We start from the raw sequence: 24,867 nt of genomic DNA on the forward strand, positions 1-24,867 counted from the left end.
TGATATTTTTTTCATAACAATTTCTTAAGCTTGTGGCTTTGCACCTCTATCCAAAAGTATCAGATGATGTCAATGAAAAATACTAGACGAAATTGGAAAAGGAGACATTCTTTAAACTTGCAAAATCTCTGTTTGATTTCAGTGGGCCATCTTACATAGTAGATACTGTTAAATACTAGCAAAGTCTTATATCCTTAACTTCTTCTTTCTAAAATAGCTTTTGAAGAATTTTTAGTGTTTGTTTTGCTGATCTGATTAATTAAAACATTTGGCAATTTGCATCATATAATAACTTCCTTTCAAATCTGTTATAATCTTCACATTCTGTTACTTGCTCTTTGAAAGTTATTGTAAAAAATCAAGGTGCATTTCCATGCTATGCAACTGTATTGCATATATGAAAGAGAGGAATAATAAATTTTATGGGAGACCTGCTTTATAAATTACCTTTTAAGTTAGGAAATAGTATAAAATGATATTTAACAGTAATATACTCTTTGAATAAACAAAGAGAACAAAAAGCTAATCCAGAGTAATTTTATATTACTGAGTCATTAGCAAAAACCACATTGTCTTCTGTACTGTAGCAGCAAAGATACAGCAAAGTACTGTATATGTATTGTATAACTAATACAGCAAAGTATTGTATATGTATTGTATAACTAATAGTCGCCCAGAGTTCCCCCATTGGGGGGAGATGGGCGGGGGAGAAATTTAATAAATAAATAAATAAATAAAATAACTTCGCAAAATGCACACTGCATGAATGTATTATCAGTGAAGGGATCGTAAAATGGAGATACAAAATGTAACTTGAAAAAAAACAAATAATTTGAGCCTTTTAGCTCTGAATACTGGTGCTGATACTGTGGGCTCAAGTGTGGAGGGAGAGTTTTACAAATGCATATCTGACATAAGTTTCCATGCTTAAATGTACAGTAAACTAATGTTTGTTTCTTTGTTTTTCATTCAGGTGTGGATCTGACAGGGGCAGAGCCTAACAATTCTGACAACAGAATAGAGAGAGTGGATCTTTATGCAAATGTTGATGAAGCACTCCTAGGAGGTGAAGTGAGTTATCTCTCTCAGCCACTTACTCCAGAAAAAGAGGATGCACTTCAGGCTGTAGCAGTTGCTAACTTGCGAGCAGCTCTTATGAGCAAGAATAGCTTATTGTCCTTGAAAGCTGACATGCTGGGAGAAGAGAGTTCACTGCTTTTTGAATATTTACCCAAAGGCACACATTCATTGTCTTGTAAGTTGCTGTTTCTGTCTATACTACTAAAAGTTAATTAGCATTCATAAAGGAACTATTAACATGAATTCAGGTCATCCTAGATTTGTGTCCCTGTATGATGGACGCCAGTTGAAGTATTCTCAGTCATTTGGAGAATATGTGTTCTATGTCTGAAACATGTTAGGTTCCAGGTCTCACAAGCAGTGGCTAAGGCAATATATTTATGTTTTGATTGTACCTTTCATAATGCATGAAAAATGCCTCTATTTGTATAACCCTTGCCTTCCTCTTAAGATGCTATGTTTTTAGATTTAGGATTATTTTCCCCATTGGATTGTTTGAGAACCATTCAGTGATATGAGTCTATGATCTGTAGTATGTGTACTATTTCATTTGTTGGTCAGATAGTAGTATTTCTAATGTCACAGCTTAGTTCTTTTCTGATTAGTTAAGGCACACATACAGACAAACTTGGCTTTCTCTATGGAATACTTTGATCTGAATGGTTAACTGTTGATTAATAATGTGTATATTGTGCTTATGGGAGCCCTTAAAATGCCTAACATTACATATGTCAGAGTTTGATTATAATTTGTTTAACTTTTTTCATATTATACTGAGGACCCATAAAGTAAATCCATAAAATAAAATAGCTGGTAGTTTGCCATTGGTGCTTTGCTCCTCATTTTGTTAACCACAAAATACATGCCTGAATGGCCTTGTTGTTTTACCAAAGTTTCCCTCTTCAAAGTACCTAGAACTTTGCAGCTTTGAGAATATAGTAAACCCTTGATTTAATGGACCTTGGTTTTGCAGGTTTGAGATTTATTTTTAAAAAAATTGCTGCATCCAAGTTTTATCCAAATTATAAGCAATAGTGGGTTTTACTACAATGATGGACAAAGTCTGTTGCTTGGCATCAATCTGGACAGTCTCTGCTGCTTCCCCCTGAAGTGGATATTCACATGTTATCAGTAAACATAACTTGAAAACAAGGTACCTTCTGGACTACCTACTTAAAATAGAGTTTACCCATCCAAGGAGATCCTTCCAGGATAAGTTGCTTGTTATCTCCCATTTTTATGAGGTGCTGTTGTTACATTGTGGCTCCCATACACTGGAACAACTTCCCTCCAAAAGTTAGACTGTCCCCTTCAGTGGTGACCTTCCAGAAGGTAGTGAAGACCATACTCTTCTGGAGGGCTTTGGAGATTGAATGCTATCTGGAACCAAATTTTGGCTTGTTTGCTTATTTATTAGTCTTGTGGTATTTGCTGTAATTTGTTTACTTTGACTTGTTGATATTGTAGTGGTTTTGTTTTATTTTATTGTAATTTGCCTGAGTTGATTATGATTTAGCAGCTTACAAGTTTGATAAATAAATAATAAATATTCCATTAAATTTAGGGTTTTACTTGCAGCAAGCAGGAAGATAAAACTGATTTCCTAGTGGTATTTCAAACTTCAGTGCAACATACACACTTGTAAAATATGTGAAAAGGTTTGTGTAATGAAAGTCTCCAGTCTCTGTATTATATATGCTGCTTCTGTGATACGCTTACAGATTTCATATAGAAGAGGTAGACCATGAGAGTGTTTCAGATTGTTGCACTACAAAAATGAAAACAGAACTTGATTCTTGGTAGCCAGAGAGGAAAATATGGACTTATTATAGTAAGTTCTGAAATAAATGGAGAAGTTACCTGGCAGGTATTGGTGTTTAATTATTGAAGAAGTTAAATATTTGGGTGATAAGAGTATAGTACCGAGCTTTTGGTCCTATCTCAGTAAAAAGTTTGCTTTTTCCCCATACACGTAAAACTACAAGATCCATATAGAATTGTTTATATTTTGATAAATTAATTCAATGATGGGAATCTTGATATTTTGTTTTGAATAATCATTTACTCCACAATTAATTTAGTCTATCATAGGTTTTCACTTTAGGGAATTCTGGCTGATCTCTTGTGTTCATTACCACTATTTTTATTTACATATTAAAATATGTTGTAGCGTTTTTCTGAAAGCTCAAAGCACGACATAATCCCTTACTATCTTAAAAAAAAGCTTTGAATATCACTCAGATGTTTGACAAAACAAAACATATGCAATACTAATTTCTACCTTGTGCAGCATAGATCAGTGTTGTTCACCAAGAAAAAAGGCAGATAAATCAAACTTCCCATTAATACTCATGTATTTCCCCAGTGATGATGCAAATCTATTATGTTAAGTTACAGCTAAATAATGTATTATTTATATTGTTTTATTCTTATAACTAGGCCTTGTGTCTGTTTATTGAACTATAAATTTGATGCATACTTTTTATGAAAGAAGTGTCTTCAACATTTTTTGATTAGCAACCATGACAACCTGCAAGGATAAGGATAAGGATAAGGATAATACAGCAAACAGTATTGTCTTCCATTTTTCTTTTCTGTGTTTATTCCTTGACCAAAACTAATTCTCACAAAAACAAAGTGGTAACCAACATATTCAAGCAATGTCTTCTGACAAACTAAAGTTTATTTTCCTGAAGTGGAAAGTGAAATTCTCATTTTTATAACAACAATAATAATTACTATTTGAGAAATAAAACCAGTGCTTCTTTGACTTAGAAAGCCTTTAAATCAGCATATGAGGTAGAAGGCCCAGTTGGGTGGCATCACAATTTAGTCACAATTGATGCTGGTTACCTGGACCCCATTTCAGTCAGATGTTCATCCAGTGTATTGAACTAAGATAGCTTTTTTCACTTGATGGATAATCTGTACTAGGAACTTGAGTAATTCATTTGATTGATAACCTATGCTAGGAACTTGAGTAGACAAGCTGAAAAAAGGAAAACAAAATGCCAAACCAAAACTCCAAACCAAAGTGCTCAAGCTCAATCACAGAAGCAAAGAGGCTGAACCCAAGTCCAACCACCCACTGTCCACTACAGAACACAATATTCCCCAGAAAGGCCTCAGCTATAACATAGATAATGTTAATCAGTTAGAATTCTTTGCAGCATTTAAAACCACAGGACTTGCCACAGAGACCCAAGAAAACATAAGGCAGACAGTCATACCACAGACCAGAAGAATGCAGAAGCAGAACCAACTCAAAGCAGAGGACAGAGCAGCCATCAAAAATTTAAAGAAGGCCCAAACCATCACCATCCTCCCAGCAGACAAAGGCCAAACCATAGATATAGTGGACAGAACACAGTACATACAAAAGCCAAAGAATTACTGGAGGACAAAGAAACCTATATCCCAGTAAACACCAACCCAGGACATAAACTAGACAACCTGATCAAGAGAACCCTTAATGACCTAACAAAGAAAGGTCAAATCAAAAAAGAAGAACAGTGGTCGATGAAAAGCAGTGGATGATCCATGCTTCTATGGATGCCCCAAAATATACAAGCCAAACATACTTCTTTGTCCAATTGTATCATTACCAGGGACCCCAACATACAACATAGCCAAAGAACGTTAAAAAAAGCTTGGACATCTCACAGAGGAGAGTGACTATTCTATCAGCTCCCCACTACAGTGCCTCCAAAAATGATCTAAAAATAGAAGAAGATGAAATTATGGTTTCATTTGATGTCACAGTACTCTTTACATCCATAGACTGAGAACTAGTGAAATGAATCCATGGCAGCAGTACTACACAACACACCTGACGTAGCCAAGTACACTAACATCAAAATACCCAGAATCATGGATTTCATCAACCTGTGCCTCACTACCTATTTCAGTTTGATGGACGAATATACCAACAAATCAGAGGAACACTTATGGGATCACCACTCATGGTGACTCATAGCAGAGACTATGATATAGTGTGTAGAAGCTATAGCACTCCCACATAAACAACCAAAAATATAGATCCAGTATGTAGATGACACCTTCATCATAAAAAAGAAATAACTAGAGAAGACACATGAAACAATTAACGTCTCCAAAGGAATAAAATTTACAAGAGGAGAAGAAAGTGACAACACACTACCCTTCCTGGATATCCTCATCAGTAGAGGAAACGACGGCAAATTAGAAACACAAGTCTGTTGAAAACAACCAACACTAACCAAGTGCTCCATTACCAAAGTAACAACCCAACCTCCCACAACAGAAGCTGTGTAAGAACATTATTCAAACACACTGCAACAACCCAGAACACCAGAAAAAGGAAACAGGCTGCCTATATAACATCTTCCAACAAAATGGATACCCACACTACTTTATCAAAAAGTGCCTGACCAGTCAACCCACTATAGTACAACCAACACAAGCTATGAAAAGGATAACACTGCCTTACATCAAAAACATCTCAGAGAAATAACCAACAGACTATAGCAACCACACAGCATCACTGTAGCACACAAACCAACTAAAACCCTCCAAAACATTTTAAGCAAAGCAAAAAATCCAGTAGCCCAAGAAGAAGAAACAAGAGTTATCTAAAACATGCAGTGCAAGAACTGCAACAGCCACTATGTAGGACAGACAGGGAGAAGATTAGCAAACTAGCTGTCAGGAGACATGATGAAAACGCCTTAATCTCACAACACATGTACAAATTCAACCACAGTTTCAACTGGGAAACTATTAGCACCTTAGACCAAGCCAAATCCAAAAACACTATCAGCCATCAATAGACACATACAGATAAATCACATTTACAAACCATTCAAAAGAGACAATAAAAAAATAAGGAAGCAAAAAGACCAGAACACATCCTCTCCAACAGCCTGCACCCAGATAAGCAGGGATTAACACCAGGCAAACAACCAAGCAGAAAACAATGCCCTAATCAAGGAACTACCAAGGAGGAAGTCACACCCCCACCAACACTGGCAGGGCAAGCTACTGTATATAAAGGGAGCAGACCCCACACTCACTAGCACGGATGATGTTGCCTAGTTGGGTAATGAAATATCTGCAAGCAAACAAGCTCAGAGGGCACCAAGGACTCTACAGTTCAACCCTGAGCTACATATATTCTCTTCTATTAGAACTTGAGTAAGGGGTAGAGTAGGGTAGGGTTCATCCCTATTCTTTCTTTTGCAATTCTCAGTGAGTTTTAATACCACTGAGAATGATATCTTTCTGAAGTACTAACAGAATTGAGCCTTGGAATCTTTTGCCACAGTGACTTCAGTCCTTTCTATTCTGTTAAATCCAAATGTGGTGCTCTTGTTCAACATGATGGAAGGTGGGTTTAAGTTTTGTGTTAGGGTTTCTATTTCATATCTAAATAGAACATTTGGGACAGGTAATTTAGAGGTTAGTATTGAAGTGCCATCAATATTCTGATGTCCCCAAGCTCTATTATACTTTCTCATGTATTGTAATGTTAATAATGGACTGAGTTTAAATTCATAATAGATTATGCTGTTGATCACAGAAAATCTGGCTTAGAATTTGGGATTCAGCTGTTGGGAAGGATTGTGCTCCCATTGAAAAATCAACTTCATAGCTTGAGGAGCTCTCTGATTATATTCTGCCTTGAATTTCACATGTCATAGGTAGCAAGGAGAACTTTGCACAGCTGAAATTAGTCTACTAGCTAAACTTAGCACGCAAGCCAATACTTGGCAACAGTTAAGCATGGCTTGACTACATCATATTGAGACCACAATGAGGCACTCTCTGTTGGGTGACTGTTGAAGAACATCTAGAACAGGGGTCTCCAGCTTGCAACTCTTGGGCCATATGCAACCTCTAGGTAATTTTATGCAGCCTGCAAGACTATTTAATTAGCCAGCAATAGCAGGGGTGTTACCTAGGCAATTCAATTTGGTTTGTTAATTTTGTTTAGAAATGCAGAAAATGAGAAAAGACTAGAGGCCTCTCTCTCTTTCACCCCCCCAAATATATATATTTGTGTGTGTGTGTGTACACATAATATGTATATATTTTCCCATTTATCAGTGGTCCCTTGCCATTAAGATAGCTAGTCTTCTTTCCCTTTCTTACTGTTGGAAGCACAAAGTACATCAGTAATCTTGTACACTCCTGCTCCTATGGGGTCATTGTGCAGTATCTTAATTGTCTTATCATCCTCAGGGAGCTCTTGAGCAAAGTGAACAGGATGCTTAAGTGAGCTCCAAGCCCCCACGTACATTGGCAGCTGGACTCAGAAAAGACATATTAGTTCCTTGGAATGCAGTTTCTTCTTCCTCTAAGCTTTACATTGATAACCATCCCAGAAGAACTAGTTATTTTTCAGGAAGAACAGGTAAAAATACTTCTGTGGCTGTCAGTATGTGCAAAAAAATTCTATTTAGAAATGAGTGTTTTTCTCCCCAGGCAAAAAATAAGGAAATCCCTTGAAAATAAATATCTCCTCTTCCAAACGTCCTTCCTTAAAATTGATGATGAAAAATCAGATACGGCATGCAGAAAAATACACAAAATTAATTTTGTGTAGGATAAGTCTACTTAGTACTAATCTCATCTTTGCTGATATAGCCTAGTCAAAAGATATGCATCATTTGGTATACAGGTAGTCCCCAGGCTAAGAACACCCAGGTTACAGACGACCCATAGAACGGTTCAAGTTCATTACACAATATTACTTATATAGTATTATACAATAATACTGTTCTGGCCTACATACAAATTAATGACAGAACTTGGGAATGGAACTTGTTCTTAAACTAGGGACCTGTATTTAAATATAATGTATTTGAATTTGAGTATTTGTCAAGAGATTTAAATGAATGGGAACAGGGTAGGATCCCTAGGCATGTCAGATCAAAGAAGGTGGTGGTGGTCTTTGTGGGAAAGGAGCCCCACATGGGACGCTGCGTTTACTCTGCTAGCAAACTCTGATTGTACGTTTGTTGGCTGCAAGGAAGTCTGAGTCTTCTTCGAGGTCTTTCTTCCAAATCAGTGTTGAATGGTGGGGAGGACACGTGGAGCTCAGACTTCCATTCAGGTTTGCCTCGTTCCTTCAGGTCTTCCTTTGGCGGCAGATGTTTTTTAAGTGGGGAAGCCATTGCCTGCAGACTTAGATTAATGATAGGGTTGGTGGGGGGCGTTGCTGTTTTTATCCTGGAAAAAACAACAGGTGAATGAGGGTGGGGAAGAGGAGTGAGGAGGCGCAGGGAGGAATGAGGAGACGCAGGAAGGAACGAGGTGGCAAAGTCAGACTCCAGTTTGGCTCAGTTCTGCTGGATCCTTTCCTTGCAATTCCTGGGCAATTCCAATCTGCAGATGCAGCCGAAACAGTTTTTTGACGCGCTGTGGCTCAGGGGCTGCTTTTTACTTATATTTTTTCCCAGCGCAACCCAGCCCCGACCCGGCCCAGGAGCACAGCACAAAAGGGCTTTTTGGCGCCATGCCTCTGGGACTGCTTTTTTCCCCTTCTTCGCAGCACGAAGCCCAGCTCCAGCCCGGGCACACCTTGTCAACAGTGGGAGCAAGAACATGGTGAAGGTCAGCTGGGGTGGCAGAGTGCAGGGCAGCAGGGATCTTGGAGTGCAGGGGGCGAGGGCAACTGCATCTGGGACTGGGCTGGGGCCACTTTGGCTTCCTGGAGCATGGCAGGCAGCCCCAGAGCCGCACAGTTCTGGGGCTACTTGCCACCCTGCAAGGTAGGGTGCAAGGTAGCCAAAAAGGCAGATTTGGGGGGAGATAGGCAGGTGGGGGGGAGTTGGAGGCAGTCCCTTACCTTACTGAGGATCAGGGCTGGGAGGGACCAAGCCCAGAATGGTTTGGATTGGGGTGGGTACTCACTTAACGACCCATGATTCTTGGTTAACAACAGCAACTGGGATTGCTGGGATTGCCGTTGTTATGTCTCGCTTTATGACTGCATCGCTTAGCAATGGAAATTCCAGTTCCGGTTGTAGTTGTAAGTTGAGGACTACCTGTATATTGTTCCTTTGTTCTCAGTGCTTTAAAAATACTTTATTCCTGAACTAATGGATGTGATGCTATTTTTATTTTGTGCATTTAATTTTGCTGCTGTGTTGTGTACTTTTATATTTTCTTATTGTTTTAATGTTTTGAGATAAGGCACATTGGACAAAGTTCTGTGTGGAAGTATCAGGGTTTCACACCTGTTGAGATAGTGGTACACAGAAAACCTATACTATATTTATATCATTCTCAAGGTCCAAATGTTGTGTTTCTTCCTCCTGCCTTTTCAAGTTAGTGGCTGTTTGGCTCCTTATTTCCTGAGTGTGAGAGTTTCTGCCATTTGCTCCTTGCTTACAAAATGACTTTCTCTGGCTTGCTTCACGAGTTTCATCCCTTATAGGAAAAAGCAGCATACATTCATTAATAAAGTAAATTCTCCACAGTTTTTTGGTTAATGCCAAATTGTGCCCTTTTATTATATATCTATCTGTTTAAGAAATTTATATGGTCACCTAACTTGAACACAGTGACTGTAGGAGGCATACAATAAACCAAGAAAGAGATACAAAAACAAAATAGACAGTTTAACTTTATTTATGTATAATGCAATTTCTTTATAATTATTCATATATCTAAGGCTGCCCAACTTATTTAACCTAAGTCTGATATCAGAGCAGGGGTAGTTGGTCTGATGTGGAGTCCCTGGGGTTCTCTGAGCTTGGTTGTTTTCTTGCAAATGTTTCATTACCTGGCTAGGTAACATCTTCAGTGCTAGAATAGAGTGGGGTTTGCTCTCTGTTTATATACAGTGGAATTTTTTTTTTCTAATTTTATACATAGACTTATCCCTGCCCATCTCCCTGCAATGGGGGACTCTAGGCTGTTTACATCAATTTAAAACAATAAATACATAATTAAAATTTATAAAAGACACATCTGCACAAATGGAAAGAAGAGAAAATTTATATATATAAGCAGAGAGCAAACCCCACTCCCTTCTAGCACTGAAGGTGTTACCTAGCCAGGTAACAAAACGTTTGCAAGAAAACATCCAAGCTCAGAGAGCACCAAGGACTCCACAGTTCAACCCGGAGCTACACATATTCTCTTCTATTGGTGTGATATTTCCAGATGCTTTGGATTTCAGCTGTAACCTACACAGCTAATGGCAGTCTTCTTATATGAAATTGAGAATGGATTGTAAGGCTGTTTTTTTAAATTGCTTTTTGTCTGTTCCACACTGTACAACAAACACATATTGGAAACATTCATGGAATACAAGTAATTTATTTTAGATTTAATTTTAGTATTAATTTTAATTTATGTTTTTAATCTTTTATATTCTTTTTTTTTAATTCCATTTTTCTTGTCAAATGCAATTTACATTGTCTTTGCTACATTAATCTTCTCTTCAGTATTACCATTTTTCCAATATTATCACAGCTTTTCCTCATTTTGTGGGGGGCACTAATATTTATAGCATTCATTTCAATTCCACACTTTGATATTCAGTATCAATACCATTCCCCTCTCAAGTAGTCCTTGCTTAACAATGGTAATTGGGACCAGAATTTCTATTGCCAAGCAATGCAGTAATAAAGTGTGATATCACCTGAGCAAACTGCTCGGTGACAGCAGTTCCGACAGTTCCCAGTTACTGTTGCTAAGCAAGGACTGTGTGGGTCTTTAAGCAAGGGCCTCACGTGATCTGCAACTTCCAACTTACTGCCGGCTTCCCCGTTCACTTTGCTTGTGGGAAGCTGGCAGGGAAGGTCACAAGTTGTGACCACGGGATGCAGCAATGGTCAGAAATCCAGACTGGTTGCCGAGTGCCTGGATCATGATGACGTGATCATGGGGGCACTGCGACAGCCAGAACTTCAAAGACTGGTTGTAAGTACCACTTGTTCAGTGCAGTCACAAGTTCAAACAGTCACTAAACTAGTGGTTGTTAAACGAGGACTGCCTGTACTCCTTCCATGAAGTCCCTCATTTCAGTGTCATCTCAAATTTCTTCATCACTTTTATTCTTAATTCCATTCACTTTGCTGGAGGCTCCTTGCTTCACCCAGTTGCAAAACTAATTTTTATTTCCATCAAAATCACTCTGCATTTTCTCTGCTTTTTTTAACATTAACTGTTCCTCTTTCTGTTTGGACATGAATCTTTGCAGCCTCTTTCACCTTATCATTCAACCAAACATCCGTTTTCATACTTCCCTTCAGCAGAACCTCACAGACTTCTGTTGCTGTCTGTAACTTAATCAGGCTGCCCTGTCCCCCCCCCCCCAATTATTGGCCTTTCCATAATATTTTAAAACTGAATTGTTGCAGAGGCCCTTAGAGTAATGAAATGGCACTATTGGTTTATTACTGTTATGGTTGTTTTGTTTTGTTTTATTTTATTTTATTTTACAATTTTTAAAATGTATGTTGTGGAAGTTTTATTCTACTTTTATTGTAATGTTTCTTTCCATTTAGTTGTTGTTTACCATCAAGAATCTGTGGATAGCAGCAGGTATAAATTTAATAAAATAGACAAATAAATCATTTCCTGACCATTCTTTTTTTTGAGAGCTACCCTTGATAATATTAAAAGATAGTTTGTCCCATACTCAGAACCTCTCATCACCCTTGAATCCTTCTCTAATTCTCCTATTTCATGGTAAGCAATTAAGGTACTTTATAGTCAGTGTTGAGTTATATGAACCAATTGATTGAAGCGTTATTAGGCAGCTTCCCATGTTTCTAAGGGTGTTAAGGATAAAAGTCATTGGGTGAAAGCCAGCCTGTTCATATATCTAGTGTAGAAAATAACATAAAAGAGTCAAAAAGTCTATTACTATATTTTCTAACCCTGCAATGTTTTCAGCATAATAGTAGAATAGCTCAGTCATGGATGAGCCATTAAAAACTAATTAAGAGATTTTCCGTGCCTTTCATTGTATGATATGCTTTGATATGATATATGATGAATAACCCTATTTGATTGTGATCAGTTGATGTATGATGAATAGCCCTATTTAATTGTGATCAGCTGTTTCAAGTATTACAATTTCTGCTTATCTATAGTTAAACAGTTCTCAGCTTTACATTTGCATTATTTGTTTCATTAGCCCATTCTTTTAATGTAAAAATATGCACCAGGCAAGTTTTTCACAACTAAGTACTAGTTATTTTTGTACTTACCCTTCTCTTTTGATTATTGGAACTTCTAAAATGAGTGGGGAGGAAGGAAGATACAGTATAGCATTAAAACCTATTAATCATATCTGGGGTTTTTAAAAAAGAATCTTGTCTGCCTAATTAACTTAGATAACCTTATAATCCTCTTTCAGTTCCTTTTATCAGCTTTCCTTTTAGAAACTGCTCTAGATATGGGTTATGTTCTGATGTCTAAATACAGCTTTGATAGGAATAAGCATATAGTTATGGCAAGGTTACTATCTTGGAACATTTTTAATATAACTGTACATATCCAGTAGTGTGACCGTTTTAGTGGAAAGGATTGAAATCATTAGGTATGGTTCCCTCAAACTTGAGATGCCTCTATATTCTCTATTTATTCTATATATTACATAAACTAATAAGAGCTATGATCATAAGCTGAATGTTTGCACACTGCTCTTCATTTTTTTGCTTTGAAAATACCAGGTACAGATCTCTTTTCTCCTGGCATTCCTAACACTTGAACTGCTGCTTTGGTACATTTCATTTCTGTTGTTCAGATCTTGGGATCAAGTCTTACGTTTTCTTCAGCCATATCATACTGTGCTGTTTTTTGTCATATGTATCTACTGTAAGTTTTAACGGTACTTTACAATAGGGTGCTATATGGTTCATTTCTTTAAACATTGATACTTAATCTAGTAAACCATGTTAGATCTCAGCATGATGTATGCATTAGATTATATCTTAATGCAGGATATCGAGAAATGATTTTCCTGTCGTGCTATTTTATCTTGAATGCCTTTTCCTTGAATAAAATAGGCTGGTTTCTTGCTTACGAGTAAAATATAAAGCAGTCCCAATGAGCATTTATGCTTGGTTTATGTACATAAACATTTTAGGCTAAACTCAACTTTATCTTGATGCATGTTATTTTCTCCAGCAGCAGGAATACCTCAGTCCCTATCACCTATGGGAGATAGATTACCATAACATTTAAATTCATGTAATATTTTATTCTCTTCTTGGTGAAATGGATATCTTTCCACTGGTATTTTAAACAAATCTTCATTCCTATGTGTTAAGATTCATATATATCTTCTGTATGAAGCTCTATTACAGCAGATGGCAGCACATATCCAACCTTGGATGATACTGGAACAGCTAAGCAAGGTCAGTTCAGGTACTTGGAGGGGAGACCACCAGAAAATCCCAGAGTTTTAGTCTAGGTTGGGAAGTCAAAAAACCTTCCTAGAGGAATGCGAATGACTTCCGTGTTGCTGCCAAGAAAACAACCTTGTAAGTCACCAGGAGTCAAGTTCAACTAGAGAGAATAATTATGAATCTTCTAAATCATCTAATGAAAAAGCATTCTGCATCTGTTGTACCTTTTCCTCTTTAACTGATTTTTGTGGTAAGAAAAAGGTAGGATCAAAGAATAGAAAAGGAGAATAGCGTGATACCTTGAAGACAGTGACATCTGGGCCTCTTTGTAAAAAATGATTGAAACAGTTTGATTTTACAATAGAATCCTTCTCTGGAAACATCTCAGAAGTCAGTATTTGATTGAGAGTGATTTGAAAATCATTATGCCTACATTTTAATTTCAAAAAGCTTTGAGAAACCTTTTGGAAAACTGATACAGACTGAAATGTTTTGAACGCTACTGAACGCTGAAGAAAAATAGTGATGGAATAATATGCCAATATCAAAGGATATCTGGAACTTGCTCTCATCGCCTTGTCTCCTGGTTCCCTCTGCACTTTTGGGTGGGGAGATTATTTAAAATAACCTGTGGTCCTGGACTGTTTTGTCTCTTCGTTCCCTCCACTGACAGAAGATTAAGCTGCAGCAGTTCATTCCCTGCCTTTTGTAAAACCATCGGCTGATGGTAATTCATGTGGGTGAGATTCGTTTCCTATGTTCCTCAGGGCCTGGCACCAAGTTGAATAATTCCAGGGGCGAATGCAATGGCAAAATGGAAGTAACACCTCCACTGCTGGTTTCATCACAGCTTGCCACTCAGATCCCCCCTCCCATCATTACAACTTCTGATGATGTATCACCAGAAACTCTGAAAAGAATGATATCTTCAACTCAGGTAAGATAATAATTGACTGTGGTTATGCTTTATAGGCCAGGTATTGTCAGATATTTTGGGCATATTACAATTAATTCTGAACCTGTGGCTTGATGTAGCATACTGTACCATTGTTAGCATAGGTAATATTTCAGAATGATTAAAATACATTATTTATTTTATGATATTGCTAATACTGTAGACCTCTTCTGCATCTTCTTCTAAAGGCTATTATAGTATCTTTGCAATACATATACAGACATAGACACATGGTAATTTATACCTTCCACCTGAAATAGTAATAGGTCTGCATTTATGTACAGTAGACCAGTTAGGCTGCAATTCGCTATTTACTTTTCTGGAAATAAGCCTAACTGAAGTCAATGGATTCCAGTCTTATGATACTGTAAGCACAAAAGCACATGTTGTTTATCTCTAGAAATGCAATTTTTATTTATTTATTTATTTTTCAAATTTATATATGCCGCTCATCTCACTATACAAGTGATTGTAGGCAGTATTGCAAGTAAAAAACTATAAAATCTTAGAAAAAATGTAGAGGTTAAAAACTACAAAAGTTTAAAATTAAAACTAAAAAGTTAAAACTTTGGTGCAACTAAAAAGGTGGAGAGAGCATCCTCAAGCTACTAACAACCCCAGTGCTGCGAACCCGCATTGGGACCCCATTCAAGTTGGCAGAGCCAGGTCATAACACCCTTTCAGAAAGCCAATAGAGTGGGGGCCATTCTCACCTCAGGGGGCAAGACATTCCAGAGGGCGGGAGCCACACCAGAAAAGGCCCTCCTCCTGGACTCCGCCAGTTGAAACTTTCTAGGCGATGGGGTCTGTAACATACCCTTCCTGTCAGACTGGGTGGGACAGGTCAATGTAATGTAATTTTTTTTTAATGTAATATAATTTTAGATTTGTATTGGACAGAATCAGATACATTTGAGAGCCAACCTTATACCGGACTGAGATATCATAAAGCACCAGCATCCATTGTTTAGATATCTAGATGATCAGATATGTGAAATTATTTTAGCCTTGCTATTATTCTAAATATAAAAGAGATGGGAGGAGTAATTTTTGATACTGTAAAATGTAGTTTAAAATTCTTTAATATGTAGCTTAAAAGAGTCACATTTAATTTTTAGCTAAAACAGTTGAATAGCATATATCTCAGTGAAAGTGTTCAGTGTCCGGACTTAAATTATCTGTTATTCCTGTAGGGAAGAACGATCTAGCATATGGGATATACAGTGTGAATAACTTGAAAATGTAAAAATCTGTTATTTAAAATGAGATTACTGTTAGTTATAGGCTCCAAAAGGAAATTGGTAAAATAAATTGGCGTAGCTTTTGTTTGGAAACATCAAAATTAATTATTCAAGATTTGGGAATAATTTTTTTCTCTGTGCAGAAACAGTATAGTTGTCTTTTCATATTAAATTGGAAAAATTTTGTAAGAAATTTGAGGATTCACTCACATTCTCTAAAAGCAGCAAGTGAGAAGGTATAGGAGTTTCACTCCCCTCTCGCCATGTGAGTCTTCTATAAATAGAGTCAATTCTTTGGAGGACAAAGTCCAAATCTCTTCAGCCAGGGAGCTCCTTGGGAGCTCTTGAGCACATTATTGCCTGGAATCCTGTTGGATGTTTGCTTCAGATGAAAATATTTATGTCAGCAGAACTGGGATGTGTAAGTGCAGTCACCCAGTCACCCTCAGTAGATGCTCTGGAGGTCGCCAACTCCATTCCTCCAGAGCAGATTTTGAGGACATGGTGGAACTGTAGGAGGGAAGAGAAAATTACACAGCATGACCAAAAATCTATGTGTGCTGTTTTAAATTTCACCCATTATCTCCTAGCCTAAGCTAGTTCACAGAATTAACGTGTGAATACATTAGTGGCCAAAGAACCAAGACACTTTGAACTCCTTTGAGCAAAGGCAGGATGTAAATGTGTATAAATCAATACAAGTTTCAGTTAACCAAAAATTATAACTAAGTAACTAAGACAATTGTTTCTATACTACCACTTTTTAAAATGTCTGGATATCTTGAATATAGAGAGATTTCAAGGTTGCTTTACTCCTAACCTGAAAAAATGCATGTTTATGAAACTACGGTCATCTCTCCTGGCCATTCATATCCTGTCCAAATATTAAGTATAATGTCTAAAGCTCTGATTTCTGTACTATTCATTTGGAACAAAGATGATTTTGAAAACAATAAAACTGAGGAAAGTTATAGATGTTCAGTGATTCATTCTTATTAGGAATTTGGGTGTCCAGGGAGAGGATGCTTAGGTCTTTGGAATTAAATTAGTATTGTGAAGAAGATTTACTAAATATTTATGAAGAACAGGGTTACAGCCAGATTCAGTATCAAATTATTTGTGGAATAGATATTATTTGTACTTTTATTGCTGCAGTGTGTGAAAGAATCAAGCCAAATACAAGTAATTTCTGACTGTTCATGAATTGCTTTTCCTTTTCAGGTCACTTATGATAGATATCTAGCATTGTGGCATTTAGATGGCTTTCACCCAGGTAAATGAAAAGAACAAAGCTCAATCGTTTATGATTCTAAGTATAAAACTAAAATTTAATGATGTATTTATTCCTGTTTTAGATATGAATACTGTACAATCTGAAGACATGGACTTGGACCATGAAGATTTGTTCTTGGATTTTTCAGTACCCAGGAGACTGAGCTGTGCTTTCTGCAGGAAAAATTTTGAATGTGTGAAAAAACTGAAGGAACATTTCCAAGAACATACTTTCCCTATGATTATCCCTCTTGATGCAATTGACTATTCTAGGCCAAAACTGGCTGTTTCTTCTGAGCACGTGTCTCCTGGTCACTTTGCCCGTTTCCAGTGTTCAAAGTGTCCTGCAAGCTTCACATTAAAATCAAACATGGATCGGCATGAAAAAACAATCCATTTCAATTGGAAGAAGATGCGATGCCCTCGCTGCTTTAAATTATTTCGAGACAAAACAGACTTAAATCGGCATCTTATGTCTGTACACTCCAGCTAATGTTTCTGTGTATGTCTTTTTTTGTGGGAAGGGCTTTGGTTCTTGAAAAAACCTTACTACTCATATGAAAGGTTGCTATCTGGGTTCCACATAGCCATCTGAAGAGTTTCTACAGAGTATTGATCAAAATCAGGAATATGATATTAAGTAAGAAAACTGGGTGGTGTGGGATTCAGCTCTTCAGACCTTGAATACCTAGCACCTCAACTGGGTAGTATATTCAGTTTTGCTACTGAAAAACAGTAGCCTTCGGGATAAATCTTCAGTACAAAGTAAATCCTGATTAACAGCTAGGTAAAGAAAGGGATTGTTTACTTTTACCATTTCTAAATTCTGTGTCCAGGATGCAAAAATCTTACATTTGGAAGAAGTTTTAATTTTTAAGATTTGGCATGCATCTTTAGAGAAAACATTTAAAATATTTTTGTACTGTATTTTTAAAGTTGGTTTAAATTATCTACAATACATTTTATTTTAACGCTGTATGATATCAGTACTTCACAATCTTAGTGTAGTTCTGCCTCAGTAGCAGTATATTATTTAGAAATATATCTGCAATGATTCTTCAACAGAGTAAAAATATAGTATCCATATTGTATCTTCATTTGAACATTATATTTTGGTACATTTACTGTAAAGTATATTTATACTTTGCTCCCCTAGGGTTCATAGTTGTGTGTGTACATTCTCTGTCTGGAGAGTTTTACACATAGATGTTGATGTACACCTACAAAATTCTGCTGGCCTTTTAAGATAATTTAGAAAGGAGGTAATCCAAGCCACCTATATGAGGGTACCCAATCAAGGGCTTCTTGTCTGCCAGTAAAAAAAGACATTGTGCAGTTCTGTAGATTCTTCATTTGTAATGGATTTTATGTGAATGAGGTAGGGTGATTATACAATAGAAGCCTAATCTAGAAGCATCTGCAGGATGTCCTATGTTTAATATAAAATAGAACAGAGATAATATCCCACATGACTTATCTTTTCTTCTCTATAATTAAAAGAACTACTTGTCCTTTAGGGCTAGAAAAGTTATACATAACCATCATCCTATATCATGGGAAAAGTGGAGGAGATTAGAAGAATATATGCCGCATAAACAACTGTAGTGGTGAAATCATTATTTCTAAGGGTGGTATAAAGGGAAATGTCTCTTCATCATAATGGTTATGAACATGAGCCATAAGCCTATTTCTCATTAGTGAGAGTTGTATTTGTAGCAACATATTCACTCTTAATGAAATGTCAGGTGTAGGAGTAGGAATCCAGTAGGCCCTGAAGGGTGCAGATGAAGCCGATCTTAGTATTAAGGATTAAAAGTTCCTTAGTTTCCTAGTCATAGTTCACCTTCTTATGTCAAGTTCTACTTTCATAAAATCCTGCTTCTTTGCTCATTGACAATTTTATCTATAGTGATTTTGAAACTTAAGGGAAATTTTGGGAAGGCTAAAATTTAGTAATGATTGTTGAGCTGCTCACTCTAATCCTTAGTTGGGAGAAATACTGATAAAATTCTTTACCATAAATTATTTTAAAGTTGGCAGTCATCAACGTATTTATTATGTATTGTATATTATTTCTTTCATATTTATCATTTCTATACATCAGTTCTATCACAAACAGAAGTTAATATCCTTTCATTCTCATGTATTAAATAAAAACCAGTAGCAGCATTTGGTTAAATTGTGCCATGTAATTTGAGCAAATACAAGAACACAAAAGTAAACCCTGAACTGTGGCTCTCTTTATTCTCTTAGCAAAAAGGGAGGAACTTGTATATATAAAGCAAGAAGATACATGTAATGTAGCTGGATGTGATAGAGATAAAAAACAAGCACTGATTTCTGAAAAATGGTTTGGTATATCAGGTCCTCATCTACGTTATGAAACACAACTCTCTGCGAACTGCCAAGTAAATTTGCTTGCAAGCCTATCTACAAAACAGATATCTGGAAGTGTGACTTAAAAAATTAAAAACCTGGCTTCCAGCTCAAATTGAACATCATCTGCTTCAATGCAAGACCAATATTTTAACACTTAAGACACAGAGTTAAGGTCCCAGCTGAAAAGAGAATGAAAAATACACAGTGAAGGAGGCATTGTACTGGCCATGGGTCACTGAGGAGGTGCTTGGAGAATTCTAGGCAGCTTTGTGCAAATGACTGCATTCACGAGGAGGACTTTTGGCCAGCAGATTATCATGGTAGGCTGGGTACTTTCTCTGGAAGTAAATGTACTAGTGAGGAAGTTGTGTTGTCTATAATGTCACCCAAACTGCTGGTGGGCTTCTCTTTTTCCTTATCTATATGTAAGTTTGTTCAGAAAGGGCTTTTGTGCAAGAATGAGTGTCACTTGAAGTAATCGCTCTCTTTCTGTAGTATGTTTTCATAAGTCCTTGATTGTTTCATCCAGAGATAAATTATTAGTGGATACACATAATTCTATAGAGTGTAAAGGATTAAATCTGTGCAGTTAATACAATGAGGGAATGCTTTACTCTGGACTCAGTGGTTTTATATTTCCATCCACTTTAGATGGTAGTGTGTATTGTGTCGGTTCAAGAGCGATAAACGGTCTTGCTGTGTTTCAGTGTGCTCCTGTTCATTCTTCTGAGTGGGTCACGGGCAGGAACTGTTATACTGGACACAATTTCTGATCCAAAGAGTCAGGACAGTCTGCATCTAGCTGACATTGGCTGGACCTAAAAGGTTAAACAAGGTCAGACCTGGTTAGCCCTTGGATGGGAGACCACCAGGATATGCTAGGGGTAGGAAATCAAAGAAACAAACAAAAAAAAATCTTAGAAAGCAAGATAACTACATGGATGTGTCCATGATGTTACCAAGAGTCAAAGTTGACTTGAAGAAGGCTTTATCAAGACACAGGACAAAGCAATACTTGAGACTTGGTATTCATAACTATTTCTTTCCTACCAATCATTTGGGAGAAACCGAAGTGGAGGCCCACTCCCTGAGACCATCATCCCTTTCATTTTTGCATGCTTTCTAATCAATTTCAGCTAATCCAATCTTAGCAGTTTCAGAACCCTTTAGTTTCTTAATCCTGATAAAAAATTGACTGATTTTGTTTTTCCTAATTAACATGAATAGTATATACTTTCCTCTAACAGCATGCTATAATAAGCTACTTTGAAACATGTTTAACTTGGCTGTGGATGGAAGCCAGAGGCATAAGAAACAAAAATAATAGAAGCAGAAGCAGTTAAGCAAAAAGCAAGAGTTTCAGGGAGCAAATATTAGTAGAATAGATTAAAACATGTCTTTTATGTTTCCTGATTGAGATAGTTTTCACATATATTGGCTATAATATCCCAAAATCCTGTCCTATTGTATTTTCATAAATACCCAATCTGGGAATTATTCACATAGCTGTTGATATGACAGATTTCAATTATCTTGGTCAGCCCGCTGCCTTAAATAGAGACTTGCAGATTTTTTTTCAATTATTTATACAAAGTAGTATACTGAGTTTAACCAGGGGAAAAAACACCAGCAAAATGTTCCTCCTGTGCTATCTTGTGTGGAAATTGGTAGAAATTATTCTCAGCCTTTGCCTTTTAAATAGCAAATCTTCTAAACTCTGTTGCCCTCTTTTATTGACTAGTGAAATTTTCTGTTTGCCATAAGTGTGCAAACAAATATATTTCTCTCCTTCCAATTAACACAGCTAGCCTGCAATTTTACAGTCTGGCGACTGCTAAATAATTTATTGTGCTCTTTGACAAACAGTGGGTGGGGAAAGAAGAAAGCACAGCAAGACAGGCCAAGATCAGCAGATTGGATTTTATACTCTGGGGAAAACAGCTTCTTCAGGAATTTATTTATTTATTTATTTATTGGCTAAGAAGGAGATAGCAGATTGCCTGCTGAGGCCAGAAGCTAATGGCTGCCTGTGACAGGCTCCCATGCATGTCCCACTAAAGTGAATTCAGCAAACGTTGGGCTTATGCAAAATGTTCTCAGCAGGTTGTTTCCACGTGGTTTGCAGTTCAGTGGAAGCTGCATTGTGCCCAGGAAGGCTTACTTCAAGGAGAGTGCGTAGGATTGCAACTTTGTTCAATGACAAGGTAATTGCTACGAGGCTGTGAGCCAGTTCCAAGCTCTTCCAGAGGTCATCTGGGGAAAGAATGGTCACCATCATACTTTAGTACTTTTGTGTTATTGTATTATGATATTCTCCTTGGTCTGTCTTAATCATATGTTTTTAATATTTGTTTGCTTTTATAATGTAAACTGCTACGAGTCACATTTTGAGTTCAGCAATCTAAAAATACAACCAATAAATAAATTCCAAATCTATCAACACTGAGGATACTTTATTTCAGTTTTGTTTTGATGGTTGATTCAAGTTTGATTACTAGTGACTCCATGGGCGCAGCCATGTTGTGTTCTTGGCAGTAATACAGAAGTAGTACACCATTGTTTTCTTCCAGGATTATTTCTTGTTTTTATTTTATTCATTTATGTGGCTGCCTATATACAGTAATCACAAGTGTGATTCTGGCTGGCTAACAACACATTAAAAACAGTACAAAAAACAGTAACAGCAGCAACGTAAAACCTATAATGGTCACCAAAGATACACCCAATGAATGCATATCAGTAATAGGCCAAGTAACTTCCTGACTGCCAGGCCCTGGAGCACATGCTGGTCTTCAGTGCTTTGCGAAAGGCTGACAGAGTTGGTGGCAATCTAATCTTGGGGGTAAGGTGTTCCAGAGGACAGGTGCTACAACAGAAAAAGCCTACTTCCTAGGTCCCATTAGATGACATTCTTTAATTGAGGGGACTCAGTGTGTGCCCCTCCTGTTAGACCTGGTGGGATGGGTAGAAACAATCAGGGAGAGGCAATCATGCAAATAACCTGCCCCATGTCCTGAAGGGCTTTATAGGTGACAACTGGCACCTTGAATTCCACTCAGAAGCACAGTGGGAACCAGAGCAATTTCTGGAGCAGGAGTGTAACATGGGCGTATCAAGCATTCTGGACCAGTTGCAGCTTCTGGATGGTCTTCAAGGGTAGCCCTATGTAGAGCACATTGCAATAATCTACTTGGGAGGTGACTACGGCATGAAGGACCATGAGCAGTTCCTCCCAGTCCAGAAGGGGCACAACTGGTGCACAAAATGAAGTTGTGCAAAAGCCTCCCTGGCCATGCTGCCACCTGCTCTTCAAACAAGAGCCGTGAGTTCAGGAGGATCCCTAGATTGCACACTGGTTCTGCTTGGGGTAGTACAACCCCATCCAGAATCAAAGATGGAAAAACACTAGATCCAGGGACCCTAAGACCCACAGCCACTCAGTCTTGCTGAAACCTGTTCTTTGCTACCCAGGCTAGCCTAAAGCCCTAGGATTTTTCTGGTGGCATCTCAACTAAGTGTTAACCAGGTCTGATGCTGCTTAGCTTTTTGAATTGGTCTTGTTTTGAGGTGCTGTCTCTCATCTGACTCTTACTTTTAATATCAGTGATGGTGATTAACCGATCAGCATGAAGCACTGAAATTATTAAATGTAAGGTTAACAATAAAGGGAGTGCCAGGTGATTTTTCTGCCATTTTGGTACCTCAATTAATTCTGTGGCATTTCTTTGGTTCTAGTTCTGTTTAGGATTACATCAACTGTTCTCCTTTAAAAAAGAAAATCCCCCCCCCCCGCAAATCTGAGGGTAAGTGTTGGTTTTCTTCCAACTAGATCTTATTTCTCCTTTTTTTATTTTCAGTTTATTATATTAACATGCAAAAAAGCATACATGTAACAGTATTAATATAACATGACATCAAGGATCATTGTCATGATAATAACTTAAAAATGAAAAAAGAGGAAAAGGCTGGGAAAATTATGTAATAAACAGAACAACTTCAAAAATGTAACGATTATTTAAAAGTTGTCTCCCTTTCCTTTATGTCAAAAAAGCAGATAATCACAACAAGAATAGTAATAATACGAAAGTTAGCAACCAATAGCAAATAATCCATGACTGCAAATCAGATGCAGATGTTTCTCTAATGTTTTATATATGTATGTATTTATTTAATTGCATTTACAGGCTCTTGGCAGTTCTTTTATTAAGCCCTTGTGCCAAAAAAACAAAATTCATGATGACTTGATAGATTCTAAATAATAGGAATATAGTCAAAAAAGAGCATATACATCTTTAAAAGTTTAAAAAATAGATTCCTCAGAAGTTATTGTTGATAATAATATTGTGAGAGGCCTAATTTACCCCTAAACTGGACTTCCCCACCACAGTATTTTAAACTGAGATTATTCTTTGAATGTAAGATTGCCAATTGTAAAAGGGCAATAATTATAATGGAATAGGGCTTTATTTATGTATTTATTTATTTAGCCACCGCAAACAAAAATGGTTGCTCCCATAAAAAATACAATGTAAAATAAACCCCTACAAAAAATTTAAAAACCACAACAATGCTACAAACATAGAAAAAATAAATAAAAGATGGCAAGTTGGTCTTCTTAAAGGCATTGTGTATGGTGCTCTTCTATTTTGAATTAATGCTACTTGCTCTGAGAACCATTATCCATGCTGGAAATAAAACTGCTGAAACCACTTCAAGTGTGCTGTATTTCTAGCTGTCCTACTTTTCGTTCAAGACTACTGCTTTAGAAATGGGAGCAGTTGTTTGACTTTAGAACATCCCAGGTAGGGTAGATAACAAGTCTATTTTGCCAGTTCATTGATTCTCAGTTTATGCTGGGTGTCTTCATTTTAATCTGGCCTGCAAGATGTGTTCTTTGTGGTGAAATGCATAACTGTAGAGGATACGCATTTGAAAAGGATTAGCTGAAGCAGGCAGTAAACCAGGAAATTTTAAGTCTAGCACAGTACCATCCTGAGCATCTGCTCCCAAATATTGGGTCCATAACGATATAAGTGCTGGCCCTATTGCAAAACTGCACATCCATTGAGAAATAACAGCACCCCATTTTCTCGACCAGTGAAACATATGCGTGTGGAACAGCAAATGATGAAGTTTCTGGTTGCACAGCGATTTTAGATAGGCTGTTTATATTGCTATAATAATAGTACACAGCACATTTTGATAGAAGTTTATCTGTTATCACTATATTTTAGTAACATCCTAATATTTAGCTTTGCAATAGTTTGCAATAGTTAACGGAAATCTTGTTTAAATGGTATAAATTTCAGTGGGGATGCTCAGGTTGGGGGAATTTGGAAGATGTCCACTGGGAGCTCTGTACTCCAGGATACTCCCTTCCCTCTTCCCCCTTCTGTACTCTCTTCTCTTATTCCATTCAGTGCATGCACATACTTCCTCTGATCTCTCCTGCCTTGCCCTGACATAGCCATCTTTCCTTATTTTACTTTGAAAAGAGCAGATGGGTCTGTAAAGCTACAGTTTGATCCAGCATCAAGAAAAGGAAATGGGAGGAGAAGGAGGAAAAGGGAACATAGTAGGACCTCAGATT

General features: G+C 37.2%; 1 protein-coding gene across 4 annotated transcripts in view; it reads left to right on the forward strand.

Annotated features, from left to right (window-relative positions):
• Positions 1-24,867, forward strand: part of ZBTB46 (zinc finger and BTB domain containing 46) — an 86,800-nt gene that overhangs the window by 35,778 nt on the left and 26,155 nt on the right. For 3 of the 4 annotated variants that reach the window (XR_015798517.1, XR_015798518.1, XM_088154135.1), the window contains exon 3: positions 974-1,255. Coding sequence is in view for 2 of the 4 variants with exons in the window: in XM_088154135.1 (XP_088010261.1) it covers positions 974-1,255 (282 nt within the window). In the remaining 2 variants the exon portion in view is untranslated. Of the gene's footprint in view, positions 1-973; positions 1,256-14,197; positions 14,368-16,847; positions 16,900-16,981; positions 23,071-24,867 lie in introns of those variants that run through there. The other variant, XM_088154134.1, reaches the window with a different exon arrangement.

Source organism: Python bivittatus, unplaced genomic scaffold (genome assembly GCF_059951505.1).
Source record: "Python bivittatus isolate LINGU-HERP-01145 unplaced genomic scaffold, Pbiv_v1 ctg000700_np1212, whole genome shotgun sequence".
In the NCBI taxonomy this organism is placed as follows: Eukaryota; Metazoa; Chordata; class Lepidosauria; order Squamata; family Pythonidae; genus Python; species Python bivittatus.